The sequence below is a fragment of the Callithrix jacchus genome, chromosome 3 (assembly GCF_049354715.1).
Source record: "Callithrix jacchus isolate 240 chromosome 3, calJac240_pri, whole genome shotgun sequence".
Lineage (NCBI taxonomy): Eukaryota > Metazoa > Chordata > Mammalia > Primates > Cebidae > Callithrix > Callithrix jacchus.
The window spans coordinates 108633803-108659636 of record NC_133504.1 but is presented as its reverse complement, the minus strand read 5'-3'; the positions used below and the strand labels follow the sequence as shown (position 1 = coordinate 108659636).

The 25834-nt window shown below is 36.5% G+C and overlaps 1 protein-coding gene across 26 annotated transcripts in view; it reads right to left on the bottom strand.

Annotated features, from left to right (window-relative positions):
* FAM13A (family with sequence similarity 13 member A) overlaps positions 1 to 25834 on the bottom strand; it is a 425230-nt gene that overhangs the window by 282840 nt on the left and 116556 nt on the right. For 20 of the 26 annotated variants that reach the window (XM_078366841.1, XM_078366843.1, XM_078366849.1 and 17 more), the window contains one exon: positions 7897 to 8074. The exons of 4 other annotated variants lie outside the window; for them this stretch is intronic. In XM_078366841.1, coding sequence (XP_078222967.1) covers positions 7897 to 8074 — 178 coding nt within the window. Of the gene's footprint in view, positions 1 to 7896; positions 8075 to 18356; positions 18414 to 25834 lie in introns of all 26 variants that reach the window. 2 more of the 26 variants (XM_078366851.1, XM_078366852.1) reach the window with 1 other exon arrangement.

The following is a 25834-nucleotide window of genomic DNA, read 5'->3' as shown; positions in this document are numbered from 1 at the left end:
TTATAGAAAATTTAACAGGAAAATAAATAATGCAGGTCAAATCTACCTGCACTGGTAGAATAAGGACTACCAATTGGCAGAATAAGGACTAGACTAACTTCTGTTTATATGACATGCTATCCAAACCACTGAAAATCCAATACTCAACTTATTAACTATCAAAACTTATGGAAAGCAATTCTTGCTAATTCCTAAGAATAATAAAGTATTCAGGAGGACTTTTGTCCTAGAAACTGGGATATTGGGTATTTCCTTAGAAAAACCATATACAACATACATAGCTCACAGTCCAAAGTTTAACAATTTTTTAAAAGAAAACATTATGTTGTGACTCTGTGAGGTGATGCCCAGGTGTCTCCTTCATGCCAGAAATATTCATTACCCACTCCATCCTACTGAAAGTGTTGCCTGCTTATGGCTCATGGCCAATTCTCTCTTCTGAGACTACACCATGTCCCTGGCACAGCTCACCTCCAGTGATTGATGGAAATGGGGTAAAGAGACTAAACACTTTGATTCAACTAGGGATTTATTTGAAAGACCATCCCATCCTCTAAGGTCTCCTGGGGCTTAATGAACCCTGTGTTAAAACTTCATGGCAGTTCAACTTCTGACTAATCCTACCTTCCTCTATTCCTTAGAGGTATAAGAAAAGAATGGTCCCAAAAAGTACTACCCAATGGAACTTCTGCTTGAAAACTTAGTCTCAGAGTTACAGCTTGGATAACCTAACCTATTATATGAAGTGGTACCATAATAGTGAAAATGAAGTGACAAAGTAATACTGAGAGGAAAATTAGAGTTTTAAATGTGATTATGATGAATAAAAGAGAGTAAAAATAAATAAGATTCAACAAGGAAAAATAAAATCTGAAGATTTAATAGGAAAATGGCAAAAGACACAAATAAGTATATGAAGAGAAAGACACATGACCCTTAAATACAAGTCAAAATGTTTAGCCTTATTTATAAGAAAATACATGCAAATTAAAACTATATTGTATCAGTAATGAGCAATCTGAAAATAGAATTGAGAAAACAATTACATCTATAACAGCATCTAAAGGAAATAATATTTAAGAATAGGTTTAACAAAATAATCGCAAAATTGTACCCTGAAAACCATAAAACATTATTGAAAGAAATTAAAGACCTAAATAAATGGAAAAATATCTCATGGTCACATATTGGAAAATTTAATTTTGCTAAAATGGCAATAGAGTACTCTCTTAAATTAGTCTACAGATTCAACCGAATATCATATCAAAATACTAGCTAACTTTTTTGTAGAAATTTACAAACTGATTCTAAAATTCATATAGAAATACAACGAACCCAGACTAGCTAAAACAAATCTGAAATAAAGAACAAACTTGGAGTATTGATACTTCACGATTTCAAAACTCATTAAAAAGCTATTGTATTATCCAGATACTATGGTACTGACATAAGGATAGATATACAGATCAATGGAATAGAAAGAACTGTGAGTTCAGAAATAAGCCCTAATAATTTTGACAAGATTGATTGAGATAATTCAATGAGGAAAAATAATCTTCAATAAATAATTCTGGGACAACTGGATAGTCACATGCAGAGGAATGAAGTTGGACTCCTTTACAACATTCACAAAAGTTAACTCCAAATTAGCCCCATGAAACTAAACATAACAGTCAGAACTATAAAACTCTTAGAAAAAAAGATGAATAAATCTTCATGATCTTGGTTAGCCAAAACTTTCTCAGGTACAACACAAAAAGTCTAAGTGACAAAAGCAAAAACAGATACATTAAACTCCATCAAAAATAAAAACCTCGTGCTTGAAAGGACACAATCAAGAAAATGAAAGGGGAATAGAAGAAAATATTTACAAATCCTGTACCTGATAATGAATTGATATGCAAAGTACATAAACAACTCTTATAACTCAATAATAAAGACAAATAAATCAACTTAAAAATAGGCAGAAGATCTGAACAAACATTTCTCTAAAAATATACAAAGGGCCAATAAGCACATGAAAATATTCAATGTCACTAGCAATCAGGAAATATGCAAATCAAAACCAAAATGAAATAGTGGGAGCTGCGGTGGTTCCGGCCAGTTGTCCCGGCACTTGAGGCAAGGCTATGAGTTCAAGGCCAACCCGAGCAACATAACAAGCTCTCATTGATTAACAAAATGAAATAGCATTTCATACCCACTGGAATGGAATCAAAAAGATATTAACAAAGGTTGACAAGGATGTACAGCAATTGGTTTGCCCATACATTGCTGATGGGAATGTACACGGCCATGGGTCTTTCTCTTCATATATTTTTGTCTTTTGCCATTTTCCTGTTATGTCCTCAGATTTTGTTTGTCTTTGTTGAATATTTATTTTATGTATTTTTAGTCTCTTTTTGCATGATAAGCACATCCACTGCTGATGAGAGTGTCTGAGGGAGCAATTATATGAGGAAATGTAAAATGGTACAGCTACTTCAGTAAACATTTGGTAGTTCCTCAAAATTTTAAACAGTTACCATGAGACCCAACAATTCTGCTCCTAGTTATATACCCAAGAGAAATGAAAAAATTCCACACATGGACATGTACACAAATGTTCACAGCAGCATCATTTGAAACAGCCAGAAACTGGAAGTAACACAAATACCCATCAACTAATGAGTTGATAAACACATCAAACCGGTATATCTCCACACTGAAATATTATTCTGCCATAAAGGAAAGATATGCTGACACATGCTGCAACAGGGATTAGCCTTGAAAACATTTTGTTAAGCGAAAGAGGCCAGTCAGAAAAGAACACATATTGTGTGATTCCATTTATATGAAATGTCAACAATAGGCAAATCTCTAGACACAGAAAGTAGATGAGTGGTTACCTAGAGCCAGGATGTTGTGGGAGGGATTGGAAGAAATGGGAAGTGATTGCTAACAGTACAGTATTTCTTTTTGGGGTGATGAAAATATTCTAAAAGTGACTATGGTTATGGTTACACAATTCTGTACATATTCAAAACATACGAATTATATACTTCCCATGATAAACTGTATGGTATGTAAATTGTATTTCAATAAAACTCTTAAAAAATCTCACTGGGATATCACATCTGACCTATCAGACTGGCAAGACTTCAAAATTTTGGCAAAATCCTCTTGGCAAGATTGAAAAATGGACACTCTTGCATGCTGCTAATAAACATGTAACACTGACTCATCCACTGTGGAGAGGAATTGGGACTATCTAATGAATAGTGCCATTTGTTCTTTGACCCAGAAATCTCACCTCTGGGAATTAATCTTGGTGCTACTTATGCACAAATTTATTTGATGTGGGATCATATGTAACAGTAAAAGTGTGGAAACAAATGACCATCAGAAAAGTACCTGTTGACTAAAACTTACTTCATCTAAGCAATAAAGTAATATAAAAGCACAAAACAGAATTTTAAAAAATCAACTGTTGGAATGATCTCTAAGATTTGCAGATAAAAAGCAAAGTGAAGAACAGTGTAAGGAAGACATAGAAATAAGAATGCAAACATATATATATCACAAAATACACATAATATAACTACATATACACACTTATTTTTACCAAAAGAAACATTGAAGTATGAACCAGAAACTAATAAAAACATTTTCCAAAGACAGCAAGAGGTTGAGCAGTATAGAAAGAATAATGATAAAAGGGAGACTTCTGCGTATACCTCTTTCTCTTTACATAATTTTGTTACTTCCTTTTTTTTTTTGAGACTGAGTCTTGCTCTATTACCCAGGCTGGAATGCAGTGGCATGGTATCAGATCACTGCAACCTCACCTCCGGGTTCAAGTGATTCTCATGCCTCAGCCTCCCAAGTAGCTGTGATTACAGGTGCCCCCTCACCACGCCTGGCTAATTTAGTAGAGATGGGGTTTCACCATGTTGGTCAGGCTGGTCTCGAACTCCTGACCTCAAGTGATCCACCCATCTTGGCCTCCCAAAGTGCTGGGATTACAGGTATGAACCACCACACCCAGCCAATTTTCACATTTAAACCATGTAAACGTTTTACAAATTTAAACAAAATTACATTGAAAAGAAAAAGAAGCTCTGCATTCTAAAATTGGAAATGGACTGAAAGAAGCGAACTCAACTATATGCCAAACGGCGAAGACGACCACCCTTTACTTTGAATGTATACTCTTAGCCAGATATAGGGACAATATGGACTACAAGGACGTCTCTAACATTACTCAGTGGTTTCCCTGATTTGGTGACATTTTATTTATATCTATACATAAAATACATATTTTATGTATATTGTGGAGAGAAGCAAATAAATATTCTTATTTTTTAGAAAGCAAGATTTTGACTGTCAGAGTATGGAGTTGCAAATATGAAAGCAAAGTAGTTAAGAATATTATAATGTCAAAATTAAACTAAAAATATCAACATAAATCCATTATTTCTTCCATTCAGTCATTTTATCACTCAAATATTCATTTCTTTCTTATTTCCTTGCTCTATAAGTCATTAAGCCCTAGATGCAAATAACTTCACACCCAGAGCTTGGCTTCTAATTATAATTCTTCTACAAAAGTAATCAAAGCCCCTTGGAGAAATGGTTAATTAAATCCTGAGACACCATTTTTAGCCAGAAAGGTAGGAAATAGGGTTTTGTCAAAAGGACACAGTTGCCAGCCTAAAGAGACTCCCACAACTGCCAAATGTGGGATAATTTGAGCGCAGAAAAATTTAATGTTGTTCATTCCACACTGACAAGGGAAAGCTCTTCTTCATAGAAGAATATTACTAAAAGAAAAATAAAAAATGCTAATAGAATTTAAAACTCAACATTCTACAACCCAAAAAAGAAAAAAACTGAATCAGGCTAGGATGATCAAAAGACAATCAAACTGATAATGAATTGGGAGGAATATATATTTGCATGATGCCCAAGTAGTCACCCAACGGATTACTTGCTAACTGAAAAGGGAATGCCACAGCCTTACAACAGAGAGATTTGAAAGTGGTGACCTTAACTAAGAAAGCCAACTAAGCATTAATAAATATGAGACAACTTAACATTATACGGCTTCTAATGGGATGCAATATTAAGTATACAATATCACCGATAGAGTATTCTTGCCAAAAAACTTAATCTGAATATAACTAAGATTGTATACCTAATTTACAGATTACAGTAGATTCAGAGGATAGAAAAATGACTTAAGCACACCACAAGAAAATCATCAGACAAATCCACACTGTACAATATTCCATGGGATGAAGTCTTAAAAACTCAATGTGGTCACATCAGGAAAAACAGCCAATGGGTGCTAGGCTTAATACCTAGGTGACAGGTTGATAGGTGCAGCAAACTACCACAGCACATGTCTGCCTATGTAAGAAACCTACACATCCTGCACATGTATCCTGGAACTTAACATTAAAAAATTTTTTAAAGTCAATGTGGTTGAAAAAAAAATGTTGTAGTTAAACACAAACAAAGCAACAGTGTGGGCAACACCCATCTGCAGGGGTGTGCACACATGGAAGGACTGTTCTTTACAAAGATACACTAAAGAGACCTAACAACCAAATAGAATGGAGGAACCATTGGATCCTCTTCAGAGAAAGGTAAATTGTGATAAATTGGGATACTTGAATGGACACTTCAAACGATATGATGGAACTGCCCGTTTTCTTAGGCATAATAAGTATATTATGATTATACAGCAAAAAGTCCTCATTTTTAAGGATGCATGATTAAGTATTTAACAGTGAAATGGCTGAGGTCTGAAAATTAATTTCAAATGGTTCAACAAAAAATACATATTTACATATATATGCAGAGATAAAGTACATTTGTTTTATCTAGTTAATGAGAAAATATATAATCATCACACTCCTTCAAATCGTATGACTGAAATTTTTCATATTATAAAAACAGGGGAAAAGCTTGAAAAACAACCAGTCAAGTTCTAGTAAATTAATAAATATAAAAATAGAAGTTAATGAAATAGAAAAATGTAAGGCAAATTTATTGAATGAAGTTAAAAATGGATTCTTTGAGAAGAAAAATGATAGACAAAAAGCTTGGCTACTCTGGCAAAGATAAATAGTAAGAAGGCAAAATTAACATTAGAAAAGAGAAAGAAGATGTAACAGCAGGCAAGAAAATTTAAACATTTAAACTAATTATCGTATAATGTTATACCACATACATTTAAAAGCTATGTGAAGGCTTGGCATGGTGGTTCATGCCTGTAATCCCAGCACTTAGGGAGGCAGAGGCGTGAGGATCACTTGAGGTCAGGAGTTTGAGACCAGCCTGGCCAACATGGTGAAACCCCATCTCTACAAAAAATACAAAAATTAACCAGGCATGGTGGTATGTGCCTGCAGTCCCAGGTACTCGGGAGGCTGAAGTGTGAGGACTGCTTGAGCACAGAGAATTGAGATTGCAGTGAGTGCAGATCACATCACTGCACTGTCGCCTGGGTAACACAGTGAGACTCTGTCTCAAAAAGAAAAAAACAAGTTAAATTGGTATATTTTATTATATATATATTTTACAACAATAGAAAAATTGTAAAACCATACTAATTAGAACCTATAATAAATACTCTTTACTTATTGATATTCTGCTTGACTAACTGGAGCAGGTTATCAGAAATTCCAGATCAAGCTCAATTTCTAAGTTAGTAATGAGGTATGGATCTGTATTTAATGCTTATTAAATAAACATTTTATTTAGAAATTCATTTTTACCTCTTTTAGAATTTAGGTTTCAGAATTATTCAACAGTTTTCTACTTATACCTTTCTCATATGTAAGTCACCAAAGATTTACTGGGCAAATATGAGTAAAAAGAACAAATATAGACTTTTTACTATCACAGAGCTTCTGAATAAAACAAAAAATTAGTGGATCCTGCATTTGAGATATTTATTCATGAGACCCTAACATATCCTATGAAATGCCATTATTTAAAAGTTAACACCTTTAGAGTTATAATCAGGATAGTTAATAAGGTAGAACTTCTACCAAAATTAGGTGGTGAATGACCTGGAACCCTGCAGTCAGTAGGATCTAAGCCAGAATCTATATTTATACAGTCATTCTGAGGACTGTAATATTACTAGTTCTGGGCAGCTGAATAAGCCAGTAGATTAATGGACTGGAGTAAACATGCTATATATATTAAAAAAAAGTTGCTGAGTTTGAGAGCTTTTAGAGTGTGAGTGTTCTCTCTCTTTCTCATAACCAGAAGGAATGTATTTGATATCAGAGGTGATTAATAGAATAGTTAAAAGCAAAGTCCCGGGATTGTAAGATCACGTTTCATGTATGAAAATTAAAGAACTTTACAAAATAAAGAGAATAAAATATGAAGATTTACAAAAGTTCCTGTGGCTAGCAACAAAGAATCTACTAAAACAGATTAGTTTATTTCCAGAAAATAAGTAAATAAAGCTCAGGTTATGTTTTTCTGTTACTGACATAGTTTGTTCAAAATTTTCCATCTAGGGTCAATAATTTGAACTTTATTACTATTTTAAAAATTATTCAACATGTCATACTACCTCTTTTTCTGCTAATCAACATTTCTGATTAAAGATTTTTTTAATGCTACTTTTAATTAAAATATAACTTATTTCCAGAATTTTAAGTAAAGCTATTTGATTTATTGCAAATTATAGTTTTATAAAAAGGGCATCCTGCTTTCTTCACATTGAGATGAAAAACAAGGCTAATATGCCCAAGAACAAGATAAACCTTCTCCAACATAAGCTGGCTGAATTTTCAGACTGAAATATGCTTCTATATCCCAGTAATTTCAGACAGTAGTAAACACAAAGGGGGACATGATGATATTAACAGCAAAACTCCACTAACTTACTGAAAGCAATTTGGCCCAAATACAGTGGCGAGATTGTGAACATTCATGCGATTCTGCACATGATGCTTGGCTACTTTTGTCAAGAACTGGCAAAGGTATTTGAGAAGGCAGTAGTGGGTGTCTGGCAGCTCTTTTATTAAGTCTCTTAAGCTACTCTTCTGAACATCATTTCTGCCATCTGGAAAAAAAAAAGAATAAAAATATTCTCAGGTATATTTCACAGTAATAACAACAGAAGCCATAGGTGTAATAAATTCTAACATTTTATTCAGAGAAAAACTCTTGAGAGACTGAAATAGGCCTTGCATATTTGACTTTATGTTAAAGAATTACTAACTTATGCAAGAAATCTTAAAAAACCCACAAGGTTTATTCAATGCACAAAACTGTGTTTCAATTTTATATTTTCTTCCTTAAAATTAAGACAATGGTTAGGTTTTTGATCCACAGCAGAATCTTCCATTTGATTTTTGTCTTCAAATTTGTTAAAACCAGGATTCTCTTGAGTAAAATTTGATATGAGAGACCTTCAAGGGACACCAGAGGGGGATGCTGAACTTAGTGATCAGGATACTGTAGACAGAGAAAACTGAAGGAAACTTCTAATTCCCAAACAGCTTTTTAATCTTGACAAAGATTATCTCCTTGACCAATCTCTAGTCAGATTTCTTTGAGCTTTTTTCAACTAAGCCCTCTTCTGGGCATGTCCTCAAGAGTCCACTTCTAGTAACAATACTGCTAAGTCATTTAAGTCAAAATTCCCCATCATTCATATCTGATAACCCTCCATATCTGAACAAATTACTCATTTCCCACCATCCTCCAAATGATGTCTGATCACCTTGGCCTGCCTTCAGCAAGAAACTTGTTAGGTCAGTTTAGCCATAATCTCTCTTTACCCTTGAGGTTTCTTCTCAGTAATTTTCCACCCACTGCCTGAGGCTTATCCCAACCCTGCTACTTGGCTATATAATTCACACTTTCTCTTGTATTCCAAGTTGATCCCAATCTCTCTGCTCCAACTGCAAAACCCCAATGCAGTAGTCCCTCTAGCTATCTTAATAGTCCTGAATAAAGATTGCCTTACTATTCTTTAACAAGTGTCAGAATGAATAACTTCCTCTTTTTCTTTTTAATAAAGGAGTTTCGGTTTTGTCACCCAGGCTGGAATGCGGTGGGGCAATATCGGCTGCCTCAGCCTCCCAAGTGCTGGGACTATAACACTACCAGCTACCTGGTACCAGCTACCACCTACCAACACACCTGGCTAACTTTTGTATTTTTAGTAGAGATGGGATTTCAACACGTTGGCCAGGCTGGTCTTGAACTCCTGACCTCAGGTGATCCATCTACCTCAGCCTCCCAAAGTATTGGGATTACAGGCATGATGCACTGCACCCAGCCAGAATAACTTTTCTTTAACAATATCTAACATGTCATATAGTTCAGAATTTGATATATCTTTCTCATACAAAAGACTAATAACCCAGCAATACCCCAAAATGTCTAACGATATACCAAAATTCATAGGCATACATATGAAAAGTCTCTCTCAAGTCACAAAGATTTGTTTTATCATTATTAAATACAGTAAAGTTGTTAATTTTTGTGACTTTGTATAATGCTTTCTCTTGGAATAAAATAAAAGTATTTTATAACAAATACAGCAGTTTAGAGGAATGACTACAGTCCATTACTTTAACAGACATCTAAGAGAATGAAAATGTAACTCAGTTATAATTAAGAAGCAGTTGTACTGCCTACATAAGTCAGCTTTAGCTAGTTAAGTGAAGAAGAAACAGAAGAATGAGGGAAATGAGACACAAAATCAGAGGATTAATCAGTGTTACAAACCACCTGGATAACATAATGCTACAGACAGGAAGTGAAAACACACAGCAAATCAGACACAGTAACATTGAGAGGCTTCAGAGCACAGGATCAGAATGAAGCCTCAAGTCATTTCTGAGGTGAGGAACCTGGTTCTGCTACTTACTACCTATGTGACCTACATTGCATTGTTGATGACTATTTTCCACTGCACTATGACCTTAACTAGCAAGGATATATAAGAGATTAAAATAATTAAGTTGGCGTGATTAAGAACTAATTGGAGATATCTATTTCTCATGCCTTTACATTATAAAAATAAACAAATAATGAACAAAGAGAAAATGTTCCGCCTTTTTTGTGCTAACTAATTCAAAGTGAGTCTATGGGATGTTTTCACTGGTGTCTGCTCTCTGTTTAAATTGTGGTCTGATTCTCAGCATGTAAAGACACAAGCAACAGAATTACAACAGCCTTGATAATCAGGCTCTGGCCTCTGGCTCTGAAATGAAATCTCAAACCATAAGGCAGGCAATGTGTAAAGACACCAAGTCAAATAAAATAAAGATTCAAAATAGTTATGAATTTATGACAATAACATCTTTGAAAAAGCAGCAGCATTTTCATCTTTTTCTAATTTTTGAAATACGATAAACAATTTTTCCAGGAAATAAAATTACCAAATAATGGGAAGGGAGACAGACGTATTTAGAGAGTTTCACGTTTAGCAAAAGAACATAAAATCCTTTTATGTTCATAGAAGATATCACAAAATATATTCTCAAAAGTCAAAAGTGACCGAGAAAGAAATATCTCATATCTACCTCCTTCCGTTTCCACAGGATTTTGTTTCCTGTGATGAAAGACAGATTCATAGATTCCTGGATTCACCAACTGGGCATGGTTTTGAGTGTCCTCTCCATCAGTGGCTTTGATAGCAGCACACCTACATTTATAATTTACCTCTTGAATCCCGGTTCAAATACACTGACAGCACAGTAAAGACCTTAATTTATTAGCATGATATTTTGCCTCATCTCTTTTCATACTGGTTAATTATGTATCTGCATTTTGTAAAGTGTTTCCAGAAATATCTGGCAAATATCACCATTACTCCCAGCCTGCTGCAACCCTACAAATAAGATTTCCTACATATGAGAATAATAACTGCTCAACACCTTCGGAGGAGGCTTGTAGAAAAATGCCTATGCAGCATGGGGGCAGTGGTGGTACAAATGTGCCTATTAAGAAGATGCCTTCTGATGCTTGCAGGAAAGAAAGCTCATACTAATTGGCAGGGTACAGTGGCTCATGCCTGTAATTTCAGCACTTTGGGAAGCCAAGGGGGGTGGACTGTTTAAGCCCAGGAGTTCCAGACCAGACTGGGCAACACAGCAAAACCCCGTCTCCACAAAAAATACAAAAATTAGCTGAGCGTGTTGGCACATGCCTATAGTCCCAGCTACTTGGGAGGCTAAAATGGGAGGGAGGATCTCTTGAGCTTGGGGAAGTTAAAGCTGCAGTGAGCCATGATCATGCCACTGCACTCCAGCTTGGGTGACAGAGTGACACCCTGTCTACAAAAAAAATAAAAGTTCCTATTACTTTGCTGTGCTTAATTTTTTGATTTATGGATACCTAAATACAATAAACACTGCCTTATCCATTCGTGTTGCTGTATTTATATTGTTAATTATGATAACTCCTTTAAGGTCTCACATTACAAAAGTGTTTGCAATGCTTCTATTTTTATTTATGTGCATCCAAAATGTACATTTATTGCACACTATGTATGATGTTTATCACACACTTTCTATGTGCCTAACATTCTCTAACACCAGGGAGACAGCATTAAACAAAACTGTGATGGTTAATATTGAGTGTCAACTTGACTGAAGGACGCAAAGTATTGTTCCTGGGTGTGTCTGTGAGGGTGTTGCCAAAGGAGATTAACATTTGAGTCAGTGGACTGGGAGAGGCAGTCCCACCCTCAATCTGGGTGGGCAGCATCCAATCAGCTGCCAGCACAGCTACAATAACAGCAGGCAGAAAACCATGGGAGGACTAGACTGGCTGAATCTTAGGGCTTCCATCTCTCTCCTGTCTGGATGCTTCCTGCTCCTGAACATCAAGCTCTTCAGCTTTTGGACTCTTGAACTTACACCAGAACCATTCTTGGACCCTTGGATTTTCCAGGGGCTCTTGGGCCTTCAACCACAGACCGAGGGCTGCACTGTGGGCTTCCCTACTTTTGAGGTTTTGGGACTCGGACTGGCTTCCTGGCTCCTCAGCTTGCAGACGGTCCATCATGGGACTTTACCTTGTGATCGTGTGAGCCAATACTCCTTAATAAGCTTCCTTCATATATTCATCTATTCTATTAGTTCTATACCTTTAGAGAACCCTGACTAATACTTAAGCAAACTCCATGCCCTTATGAAACATTCTAATCTAGGGGTAGACAGACAATTAAAAAACAAATGTTTAAAATATATGTGAAGTGGTAACATATGTGTTATGACTTAGAAATAACATATATGTTACCATCTACACATATAATAGAAAGCAGGGTAAAGTGGAAGAAAGCAGTCTGTTGGGGTAGATGTTATTTCACTCAACATGGTCAGGGAGGCCCCTCTGATACCATCACATTTGAGCAGAGCTGAAAGAAATAAGGAACTGTGTAGTAGGCAAGGAAAAAGCACATGCAAAGGTCTCCTGAGGTGGAGTTCCTGGGGATGGGCCTAAGGGTGGGTGGGGAGAGTAGCAGGAGATGAAATCAGGAGACAATGCAGTGAGAGGGAAAGGACAGATCATTACTGTCCGACTAAATCTGATTAAAAGCCATGGTCTTGTTTTGTTTTCTGTGTGAGGGTTTTGAGCTGTGGGGAGACATGATCTGCTTGTGGACCACTCTGGCTGCTATGCTGAGTCTAGACTGTAGGGGCACCGTTGAAAGCATTAAGATTACTTAAGAGACTACTGTAATCATCCAGAAGGAAAGGGCCTCGTGGCCTGGATCAGGCTGATGCTGGTAGGATGGTTAGACACAGGGGTGGATTCTAAATGCACTTTTAATTTGTCTTGTGTTGGAAGCTGTTGTAAGTTCAATCATTCCAAAAACATTTCTTGAGTTACTACTCTATGCCAGGCACCATTCTAAGCATTTGGGATAAATCCATAAACAAAATAAACAGAAAATCCCTACCCTCATGGAGCTTACCTTCTAGCAGATGAGACATTAGGCAATAAATATAGTAACAAGGCTAAGGGGATTGGGAGTACTTGAACCAAGGTGAATGCTGGTGATTGAGATTATAAATAAGATTGTCAGGAAAGTCTCCTTGAAATGTACTTGATGTCTGCAGCTAAAGTACAAAATCCATAAACTGGCAAACATAAGCTCTTTTCAAGATAGTGGTTGAGTTTCAATCAAATTTTAAATACTCCATGTCTTGCATATTAAAAGAGCTCAAGACACTTTTTTAAAATAATGATATATATTTTTAAGACACACAGTAAGAAAAATTAGCATAGGAATACAGTACATCTAGACTTCAAATATATTTTAAATAAATGTGGAATAATTTAGTCCATTTACAGAATTTGCTGAGTTGGATGGAATATTACAGTTAGGTAGGAATCAGATTACAGATAATAGCTAAATATAATAAAAAGTTCATTTGGTGGTCACAGGGAAAGGACACTCAGCAATAAAATTCCATAGAAGGGCCTCAGAAACAGAAGTGAAATGCATCTCTGCAGATATATTAACATATGCTAAGAGCTTTAAACTTGTAGTTATTTTTAGAATTAAATTGGAATAAAAACTAGGATCATATGTTATAATCCATAAGTCCGAAAATTCTTTTTTTTTGAGAAAGAGTCTCACTCTGTCACCAGGTTGGTGTGCAGTGGTGCAATCTCAGCTCACTGCAGCCTCCACCTCCTGTGTTCAAGTGATTCTCCTGCCTAAGCCTCCTGAGTAGCTGGCACTACAGGCATGTGCCACCACATCCAGCTAATTTTTATATTTTTAGGAGAGAAGGGGTTTCACCATGCTAGCCAGGATAGTCTTGATCTTTTGACATCATGATCCACGTGCCTCTGCCTCCCAAAGTGCTGAGATTACAGGTGTGAGCCACCACGCCCAGCCAAGGCCAAAAATTAGAAGAAAACGTTGCAGATGGAAATAATGGTTCACAATTGAAATAGTCATCATTTTCTTTGACATCAATCTTTTCCTAGGACAAAAACTCTCTCTCTCCATTAGTGAAAACTGCCACGTCAAATTATTCAAGTTTTTTGAAAGCTTTCATTTGTTGTTGGCAAATTTGACCCATTTCTCAAGCTAAAATGCAAACATTCAACTAGCACAGTATACATAGCCTACAGAGAAATCTACTCAGCACTTGAAAACTGTACCATAAATACTTTTGTTCCAGTTTAAACAGCAAACACTGAACCATGTGACAAATATTTACTCTCACAGAAAAAAAAGATCATAACTATCATCAGCAATGCTATAGCTCTATCACAGGATATGTCACAGGATGACACCCAGCTCTAATCTTCACATGTATCCTAGTGTTTGTCACATGCCTAGACTTTTCAATGACCATGAAGTTATACTATACTCATAATCTTAGTCTCAAAGAAAGAATAAAATAAAATAACTGGCAAAAGACTAATTTCTATCATGATATATCTCAGAGCCTTGAGAAGATCAACCATTAAAACAACCAAAATATTTAGTCTCATGATGCCAGATTTATCAAAGTAGCTCCCCATTCCCACCTCATTAAACCTCATAAAAGGTTTTATGAAAATTTGCTAATCTATTAGATATTAATAGTATAATGAGCTGTTGCTGACTTTGCAGATTAACAGAGGTCATAAAGTTGAGAACATGGGCAGCCTCTAGAAACTGAGAAACCAGCAAAGAAACACAGACTTCAGCCTTACAACTGCATGGAACTGAATTCTGCCAACAATCTGAATGAGTCTGACAGTAGATTCTCTCCCAGAACAGTCATACAGGAGCCTAGACTGTCACCTTGAATTTGGCCTTGTGAGACTTGGAGTAGAGAAAACAGTTGAGCCCACAGGCTTCTCATCTGCAGTACAGTGAGACAATAAATTTGCATTGTATTAAGCCACTAAGTTTGTGGTAATGTGTTATGGTAGCAATATGAATCTAGTAGTTCCCCATTTGGAGATGACTAGACTGAAATAGATCGATTCACCTGTCCACATTCACCCAGCTAACAAATAGCTGAGATACAAATTACATCCAAGCAATTGGGAACTCATAACACACAGTTTGATCAGCCTACTTTTACAAAGTTAGCTATGAGTGTTATCATTATACAGCTAACACCATGTCTCATGTATGTAAATATTTAAGAAACATTTCCTGAATCAACCAATCAATAAGCAAATCTGTTGTGCAGTGGAGAGGTTGGAATCTTAATTAATTTGTGAGAAACTACAGCTTTGTAGGTTCTCGGGGCTTGTGGTGAAACAAAATTTTAATAGAAGGCTGTAAGGCTGTATGGACATTAAAATATAAACTACATAAAAATAAATAAAACATGAATTATATTTCTTTCCAAATATGTATTTACAGAAGAATGAGAAAAGTAATCATGAAATGCCAGCTGTACAGAATCAGACTGGGTTTTACCTCTGCATTTCATTCCCCAAGACTGAAATTACTTCTTTAGAGTGAAGAGAAGCTTACGTAGGCAACATAATTTCATTTTCCTATGCAAAAGGAGGGGTTATGTTTCTTACAAGTATCTCACAACCTCGTGACCATGATATGGCTCTCAAAGGCCTCACACAAATTTCTCAAAGGGCAGGCTGATAAAGTGACTAATAAAATTTAATAAATTACCATCTATTCTTGGAGGTTATTAATGAATCTACAAATCTTATCACTCTGATTAGATTCTGTAAAATGCAGAGGTATATTTATTACCAAATTAGTCAATATGTATAGTGATCCTCCTGTTCCCAGAAAGAACATGAATGTTCAAGGAAGAGCAAAGGCCTGCAGGAAGAACAAAGAATTGGGTGATGTTTTAGACTTTAGTCGCATAACCAAAACGAACTCCTGATAATGCCTAAATAGTATCTCAGCATATTCATTTTGTGAAGTATTTATTGGGTGTTGAATGCTTGTCAGTGGGGACAGGTGGTATACATAAAAATGTAAAACAGTCTAACTAAATTATAAAGCTGGAACCTCATATCTACACTAAATGTTAGACACAAGCATTTAGCAGCTGAAGAACTAATTTATCAGAAACACAGCACATAGGACAGAGAGTCTCCAACAATGTAAAATGCTAATCTGAAACAATATTGGCAACATTTCAGCTAATAAAACTTGGCTTTCTCCATAAATCTAGCACTACATTAAATGGGCCAAGTACAGGAACTATATAGTTTCAGTCGAAATCATATTAATGCCAGTTGGTTTTTTTCTAGGCACTCCTTGTTAAATGCTCAGCTGTAAGTGGCCTTTAAGTGGATTTGGTGTCATATGAGCCAAACCAAGTCCAGAGTTACTTAAGCCTATTTGTATGTCCTCTTACCCTTCCTTTCTTCCGTAAGGCCTCAAATTGTTTATGGACTCATTGTAAAAGGTTGATTATTTCTATGGGTTCAGTAAAGCAGGTGTTCAAAACAGCTTGACAGAATTAGGGCAGAGCATAGGTAGCTAGTAAGCTAATCATTTGGCATCCCTTCAATTGATATTCTTTAACCAAATTTTTAATATTTTTTATGTAGATTGATTTTCTATTAATACAAGTTGTATACTTTTTAAATAACTCACTTGCTGACTATGTCTTCTCTTCTTCCAACATAAAAGACTCACTAAAAAACCAAAGAATTTACTGAGGATTTCACCCAGTTTACAATTAATTCTGTAATATCCTCAATTGGCCTCTTCTTGGCCTTGGAGGTGCTGGGTCTCCCATTTTTCCTCTTCAAGCCCATAATGTTTCTAAAAACTATGTTAGTTAGAAAATAATTACTCAAAATAAAGTTACAATATAACATAGCAATTATAGGTAGATACTCAAGAGAAATAAAAAGCGTATATCCACACAAAAACTTGTACATAAATGTTAATAACAGCAAGAAAATTGAAATAACCAAATTTCCATCAACATATGAATGGATAAGTAAAATGTGGTATTTTCATACAACAGAATATTAACCAGCCATAGGAATAAAGTACTGACATATGTGACACCACAGATGAAGCTTAAAACGTTATGCTAGATCACAGAAGCCAGTCACAAAGGACCACATATTGTGTGATTCCATTTATGAAATGTCCATGAGAAGCAAATGTTTATAGAGAGACAGTAGACTGGTCTTTGCCTAAGGATGTGGGTGGTTGCAGGAGGGAGGAATGGGGAGTGACTGCTAATGGGCACGGGGTTTCTTTCTGGGGTCATAAAAATGTTGGAAAGTTAAGATAATGGTGTTGGTTGTACTTTGCGAATATATTAAAAACCACTGTATTGTACACTTTAAGAAGGTCTATTTATGGTGCTTAATTTATATACCAGTAAAATTGTTACAAAGAAATTCTGTTGACTTTAAAATCAAGGGTGGGTAAAAAATCAAGCATGGGAAAAGGAAGTCAGAGGAGACCTTTCAGATAAAGATGACAGATCATTTCAGTTAAAGATGAGTGTACCTACTTTTCTTCCTACTATCCCACTAAAATAACAATTTTTTTTTTTTGAGACTCCAGCCTGGTGAAAGAGGAGTTTTGCTCTTTCACCAGGCTGGAGTGCAATGGCACAATCTCGGCTCACTGCAACCTCTGTCTCCCGGATTCAAATGATTCCCCTGCCTCAGCTTCCTGAGTAGCTGGGACTACAGGTGCACACCACCACACTCGGCTAGTTTTTTGTATTTTAGTAGAGACTGGGTTTCACCATGGCCAGGATGGTCTCCATCTCCTGACCTCATGATCCGCCTGCCTCGGCCTCCCAAAGTGCTGAAAACAGAAATGAGCCACTGTGCCCAGCCTAAAATGACAATATATTTTTTTAAAAAGAATAAGCCCTCAGGGATAAAGAGAATAGCCTAAAACATGACAGTAGATGAAAGAATTTAACAAATTTACATGTGCATGTACACACTCACGTTTCAAGATGAGTAGTTCTTACATGGGATAATTTGCTCAGTCACGGCTTCTCTTTCCAAGATTGCATAACCTCACCCACTAGTTAATACTATCTCACAATAGTATGTCTAATACTATGTCTACAAAGCCTTCTTAGGAAAGGCAATAATGAAAAGAAGGTTGAGAAACATTGATGTAGACTATCTCACAGAGTCAAAGGCCATATAAGGAAAATAAAGATGCATACGTGTACCCAGAAAAGAAAAGATCATCTGGTTATCAGGACCTAAAATCTTGGAGGTCATGGGTGGTTATAGACACAAATAAGGTTTTTCCTGTCACATGGATCTGGATGAGAGCAGTCCAGTTGGAATACTGCCAAAATGTATTAAGTCATATGTGGAAACCTGGGTTTCCTGCCACGACATTTCCAATTTATTACAGTGGAGACTTTGTGCTGCTGATTGAGTGGTACCTTGGGCAAATATGTAGATATCAACTCTTTAATTTTCCTCTGGGTTTAAGTCTTGACCTAGAAGAAAAGAATAGTTTATATGTGTGGCATTGCTTATAGAAAACTTAAAAGATACCCACTGAAAATGGAAAGGGTTAAATTTTGTAATTTAATATAATGATTCTGTTTCTCACAGAAACAGGTATTTGTGTAAGTTGAGTAATTTCAAAAGAAAAGCAGCTTCTTAGTAAGAAGAAATTAACCTAGGGAAGGAAATATGTCATATGCTTGTTATGGAGTTCATACTATCAAAGAAATGACACTTCATAACTGGTATTTGGCCAACATTTATTCACATGCTACTTTAAAATTTGCAAGTCAAAACCACTCAGCTAATCTCAAAACAATACAGATGGTATGATAGTGTGTATAAAAGACAGGCTTGATTCCAAAATATCTACGGAGTTTCTCATACAATGAAGAAAGAGAAAACACTTAAGGCTTAGGTACAAATTAGTTTATTAAATTAGCTTTATTTACAATTAGCCAATGTACTGATTAAAATGGCCCTATTATTAGAGAAAAAAAATAGTTACTGTCTAAATTAACAAAAGCTCATAAGCATTTGATAAAATTCACAGGCACTTAACTCTCACATGTTTGCAAAGCTGCTGTTATAAAATTCTGTCTCATTTAAAATCAAGTATGAGCTTTGATTTTACTTGGGGGGGGGTTAAAAAAAAAAGAGAATTTCCATTTAAAGAGACAGATTGATTATATGTGTTTATCTAGTCTTCTTCCCAAGACTCCACTTAAATGACAGTAAAATAATGCTTAAAATAATGTAAGCACCCAACGGCAAAAAAAGAACAGCAGAGAAGACAGAAGAGTATGAGATTTTAAAGACATTTGGAAGTGGATGTAAGTGAATGGAAACAGACTGTTTACAAGCCTGCCAGGCTCAGGGAGTCCTCCAACACTGCCTGGATCCAGGCAGACACGGGCTCAGGCAAAAGTGCTGAGGCTTAGTCTCCGTGTAATATCAGAGGATTCTTGGATACCTAAGGTAGTTAAAGACTAGCATGAGAAACACATTTGAAAATGTGAGATTAGTGAAAAGTCTGCTAAGAAATAAGAGGCCATTATTTCCTTACTGATGGGAAGCAAGCACACTACTTCCCACCTCCCACAAGCCCTGCTCTTGAAGAACTCAGTTGCCGACAAGGAAAAAGATGTTTACATACTGACATCTGGGCCTCCCCAAATGACACAGCTACATTTCTCATTTTTCTATCTCATCCCTCCAAAGTGAAGTATGTCAAGAGACAAGCCCCTGATCCCATTTATGAAATGTTATCCTCAAATCAAACAGCTAGGAATCACTTTATGTTTGAGTAAAGACAAAAAGAAAACCCACAAACAGATAATAGAGAGAAAAGAAGAAAATTTAAACAAGTACAACAGTAACAACAAATCATTGTTAGTATCCTCAGAAAAATAAGACAAGAATGCTCTAAAGCAAGTGTATGGTATTTTGCAAAAGCAAGAAGATTTTGGATATTAAAAATAGAAAAGCTAAAATTTAAACAAAATAGGTTTGGCTGGAAGATAAACAAGGAAATTTCACAGAAAACAGAATGAAAAGACAGTGATGAGACATTTTAAAGAAACGAATGTAGGAAAGCTAATACAAGAAAATTTTCAAGACCAAAAGAAAATACTTTCCAATTTGATGGAACTCATGGATTGTTTAACACAAGCCTCCACGAAATAGTAGGTCCAGGAAAAAACACTGGTGAAGGAAAACTCAAGATGACATCTACAACCAATCCAGGAGGGAACAGAAAATAAAAAGGGTCCCAAGAGGAATCTCCACAGAAATAAAGAATGGATAAATTATTTAATTTTTTTAAGTTAACAGTGGAGCTACTGGAGCAGTTTAGAAAAAAAAAACTACGTTAAGTTTACAGAAAATTATGTAAGTGGGCTGGGCATGGTAGCTCATGCCTATAATCCCAGCACTTCCGGAGGCCGAGGTGGGCAGATCATTTGAGGTCAGGAGTTCAAGACCAGCTTGGCCAACATGGTGAAACCCTGTCTCTACTAAAAATACAAAAATGGGCTGGGCACATTGGCATATGCCTGTAATCCCAGATACTTGGGAAGCTGAGGCAGCAGAGTCACTTGAACACAGAAGGTGGAGGTTGCAGTGAGCGGAGATCCCACACCTCCGCACTCCAGCCTGGGTGACAGAATGAAGAAAAAAGAAAAAAGGAAAAAAAATTATGTAAGTGAAAAAACAGACAAATATTAACATCAGAAAATATCTCACACACATATAACCTCTTACATAATTATTAGTAAGTCACATATTAATTATGAATTCAACTAAATTTGTCATATATCAATATTTGAAGAAATTGTTTGGAGTAAGTGGAGAAGCAACAGAGTGAATTCCATCTGTTTTATAAGCAGAAGTGATGAGATAATATCTGAAAGTGAGCAATCAAGATTTAACACTATGTTATTAAATAGAAGCAAATACCAAAGCAACAGCTAAACCAATTAAAACCTATTACTTCGAGAAGGAACTGAGGGCTGCCAAAGGGCATGGTAGGGATTTCCTGTTTTGTTTTGTTTTGTTTTTGTAGACACAGGCTGGTCTAAACAACTGGCCTCAAGTAATCCTCCTACTTTGACTTCCCAAAGTACTGCAATTACAGACACAAACTACCACACCTGGCCAGGGTCTGCTTGTTTCCTTTTCTTCTCTGTTTTGTGAAATGGAGTCTCACTTTGTTGCCCAGGCTGGAGTAGAGGCACGATCTCAGCTCACTGCAATCTCTACCTCCTGGATTCAAACAACTCTAGTGCCTCAGCCTTCTGAGTAGCTGGATTACAGGCATGCACCAGCAGACCTCGTAATTTTTGTATTTTTAGTAGAGACTGGGTTTTGGCATGTTGGCCAGGCTGGTCTCAAACTCCTGGCATTAAGTGATCCACCCACCTCAGTCTTTCAAAGTGCTGGGATTACAGGCATGAGCCACCGCATCCAACCCATTTTGTATTATTTATCAACTTAGCCAACAATCAGAAAGTTCAAGCACGGTTTCCATTAATTTGGACAAGGATTTCGAAATCTTCCTTTTAACTCCAAGTTGAATTCATTTCTTTTTTCCCTTTTCCTTCTTTCTAATCATTAGGCAGGTAAGTACACTTATTCTTCTCTAACTCTTTTGGAATATTTGAAAAGAAAGGAAAGTTAGAATACAGAAAGGGTAAAGAGACCAATTTTAAGCTTAAAAACAGAAAAAAAATGAAGAGACTCACACTAAAATGACTTGCCTTTTTATGACCAAGAAAGCAAGGGCAGGAGGGAAATCTGAGGGTCAATTGGGACAGAAGTATCGGGAAGGGAGATTACATTAAAAATATGGATGCCCAAGTTCCATGTCTAAAGATAATGACTGGCCTTCAATGTGAGTTGATCTCTGGAAGTTTTCTAAGCTTTCTAGAAAATTCTTAACTTTTATTTTAGGTTTAGGGGTGCATGTGAAGGTCTGTTACACAGGTAAACTCATGTCAGTTTTTTTTTGTACGGATTATTTAATCACCTAGATATTAAGCCCAGTACCCAACAGTTTTATTTTCTGTTTCTCTCCCTCCTCTCACTCGCCATCCTCAAATAGACCCAGTGTCTGTTATTTACTTCTTTGTGTTCACGAGTTTTTATAATTTAGTTCCTACTTATAAGTGAGAACATGCAGTATCTAGTTTTCTGATTCTGTGTTAGTTTGCTAAGGATAATAGCCTCTAGCTCCATTCATGTTCCCATGAAAGACAATCTCATTCTTTTCTATGGCTGTATAATATTCCATGGTGTATATGTATCATATTTTCTTTATCCAATCTGTCACTGATGGCATTTAGGTTGATTCCATGTCTTTGCTGTTATGAATAGTGCTACAATGAAAATTCACATGCATGTTTCTTTATGGGAAAATGATTTCTATTCCTCTGAGTACATACCCAGTAATGGGATTTGCTGGGTTGAATGGTAGTTCTGTCTTTAGGTCTTTGAGGAATTGCTGTCCTGCTTTCCACAATGGTTGAACAAATTTACACTCCTAACAGTAGTGTATAAGAATTCCATTTTTTCCACAACCTCACCAGCATCTGTTAATTTTTGACTTCTTAGTAATAGCCATTCTGACTTGTGTAAGATGACATCTCATTGTAGTTCTGATTTGTATTTCTCTAATGATAGTGATGTTGAGCTTGTTTCACATGCTTCTTTAAGTGTCTGTTCGTGTCCTTTTGTTGTTTTTCTCTTGCAAATTTATTTAGGTTCCTTATAGATGCTGAATATTAAACCTTTGTCAGATGCATAATTTGCAAATATTTTCTCCTATTCTGTAGGCTGTTTACTGATAGTTTCTTTTGCTGTGCCAAAGCTCTCAAGTTTAATTAGATTCCACTTGTCCATTTTTGCTTTTGTTGTGGGTTGATTTTGGTGTCTTCGTCATGAAAACTTTGCCCTTTCAACAGAAGGACAGCTAGAAAAAAGATGGTGTGGGAAGAAGGTACTCTTTCCCCAAGGCCCCGCTGTCTCCAGCTGGGCTCCTCTCCTAAGCCGTGCTGTCTGAAGTTAAGCCGCATCTATCCATAGTCTCAGACACTCAGTTGCTTCTTCTCTTCTCAACATTTAGCCACTTGTCCCTCTGCCAGCAGAGGTCTGGAGTTTACATGGTCACAGGATAAGTGGGTGGGGCCAAACAAAAAGCAACATTCAGGCACAAAAATAGGAATGCCTGTTCTCATTTAGGGCCATGGGTCCAGGGTTGAGGGTGGAGCACTCACCAGGGACCCCGCTCTCCTGCCTCCTGTCCCTATCATTATCTCCGTTTAACAGGGAAACTAAGTAAGGTGATTTTAAAATGCCCAAAAAGTTTGACACATTTCCCTTAAAAAGATGGAGCCTAATTTCCCTCCCCTTGAATACAGACCAGATTAATGACTTGCTCTTAACAAACAGGGCAGAGTGCTTCTATCTGACTACTAGGTCTAAAAGGACAGCTTCCATCTCTCTTGAACTGCTCACTCTGGGAGACGCCAGCTATCACGTTAATATCACATTCAAGCAGCCACCTGGAGAAGCCCACAGAGAAAGGACTTCCAAAACAGAAACAAATCAATGCTGTAATAATAGTGTATGTCCCAAAGAAGATCTAATTAACATCCCATTGAAGGCATTTTTTACTATTTTTCACTCAAACATTTATCAATTCAAGAACTTTTAAAAAGCACAGTGTTATGGACTGAATTTTGTCCAAAATGTACAGATTGAAGCCCTAACCCCCAATGTGACGACAGTGGAAGACAGCACCTTTAAGGAGGTAATGAAGGTTAAGTGAGGCCACAAGGGTCAGTTCCTAATCAAATAGGTCTGGTGTTCTTATGAGAAAGAGGTATCAGGAGTGCTCCAGCACAGACAAAAGGCCATGTGAGGACACAGCAACAGTGACCACATCTGCAGGGAAAGAAAAGCCCTCACCAGAAACTACTTCTGCCAGCACCTTGATCTTGGACTTCCAGCCACCAGAACTGTGAAAAAATAATTCCTGCTGTTTTAGCCACCCAGTCTGCATTATTCTATAATGGTGGCCCTAGCTGATTAATACATGCAGTATAAAATTAAAAGGCTGGGTTTTGGAGTCAGGCAGATCCTAACTCTGTACAATCTTCTGCTTGCTCTTTGGCAAGTAACTTACCCTCACTAAGCTGAACTTCACTTTCTTTATCTGTGAAATATTTGTAGGAATAGCTGTAATGGAGATAAAAAACACAAGTAATGCACCTGGGCAAAATCTTGACCCAAAACAGGCACTTAAATTGTGATTAAAGAAATATAAAATTAGCTTATTTTTATCTATTTATATCTACAATATTGTCCAAACATAACTGACACTCAGAATTATATATATAAACACTGTGGAGTCTACAAAGATGACTATGAAATGAAAATCTTCAGTCCTAATCCCTCTCATAAGCATTAACCTTCATTTTACTCATCCATTTAAAATGAACTTACTGTCATGGCCCCCAAATAATCTTCCTTTGTTAACTTCCATTACGTTTATTAAAGGATCAGTTGTCAAGATATCACATCGGGATCTCTCCCCTTTCTTGTCCCCTTTAACAAACAAACTAGATCTCTGAGACAGATATTTAATAAAGTCTCCACCAAGGAATCAACAGATCCTACTATGAAATTAAATAATTCAAACTTAAACCTGTTGGAACTTTAAATTACTTGAGTCTTAAGAGGAATGAGAATATGTGGCCTGAGTCACGTAGCATGCAGTTGCAATTTCTGCTTCTCTGATTACAGATTAACTTCCCTCCATATGCCTGTACTGTAAATGATTAGGAAAGACCCAAAGGTACAAGAGATAAGACTCCTCTCAACACTATTACCTCTCCTTACAGAATGTTAAGACAGTCTTCCTTCAGCTGTAGCAAGCTACAATCAATCTCATTGCTATATGTATTTGTTATGAGCAATGCAAGGTTAGAGATAACCGGGTCCACACGTGTCTGTGTCTTTCCACAATGCCAGGCTTTTATTCATGCTATTTGAATCACAAAAGCCATGAGCTATATGCAATTCGCAAGAAGGCAATTTTCCTTAGTATTTCCTGTTCACTCGGTAGTCAGAGTTGTGGGGACACAGGCTCAAGCCATTCCACAACTCAGTCAATATTACAAATCATACTTTAGCGATATATAAATAGTATATGTTAAACATTCCACAACAAAGTAACATTTAACATCAAGAGGAAGAACAGATAGGAGAAAGGGTTGACAAACCAGTCCGGGGAGAGTAAAGAAGACCAAAGGAGTCCTAGTCTGGGTCAAGTGGTCTGTTGGTTTTGCAGGGAAGAGTCTTTGAGGTGGTAGAACCTTTGGCAACAGATGCCAAGCTCTTAATCATGAGTGCCTACAAGATGATGTCAGTTAAGACAGCCATTTTGAGCTGCTGAAACCCAATCTTTTATAGGCAGAGTCCTCTGGTGATAACTGGTACAAACTGCTGCTGCTTTGTGTCTATGTCTGGTTGGACTCAATTTTTATTTTTAATTTGTTTATTAAGCAAAACATTGTATCCTTGTTGGCAGTGTGTGCTGTAAAATATAAAATGGAGTCTTTTTCTAAGAAGGCAATAGTTATGTCAGGGGTGCTCTATATAGTATATCCTAACCTTGTATGAAAAATTTTGTAACCCTGCTAAACTACTGTCTCTGTCTATATAAGTAAGCTTAACTTCTCTGCTTTGAAGCTCTGTCCCCATTCCTTTGGAGTCTGTGTTCCTGAATGGCTATCCTCAAGCTTTGTACTGAATAAACTCTAAACTTAATCCTAATTTCTGAATCTCATTATTTAAGGCTGACACTACCAACTATAACAGACAGCAAAGCCTTTGGGCTAAGTCCCAAATT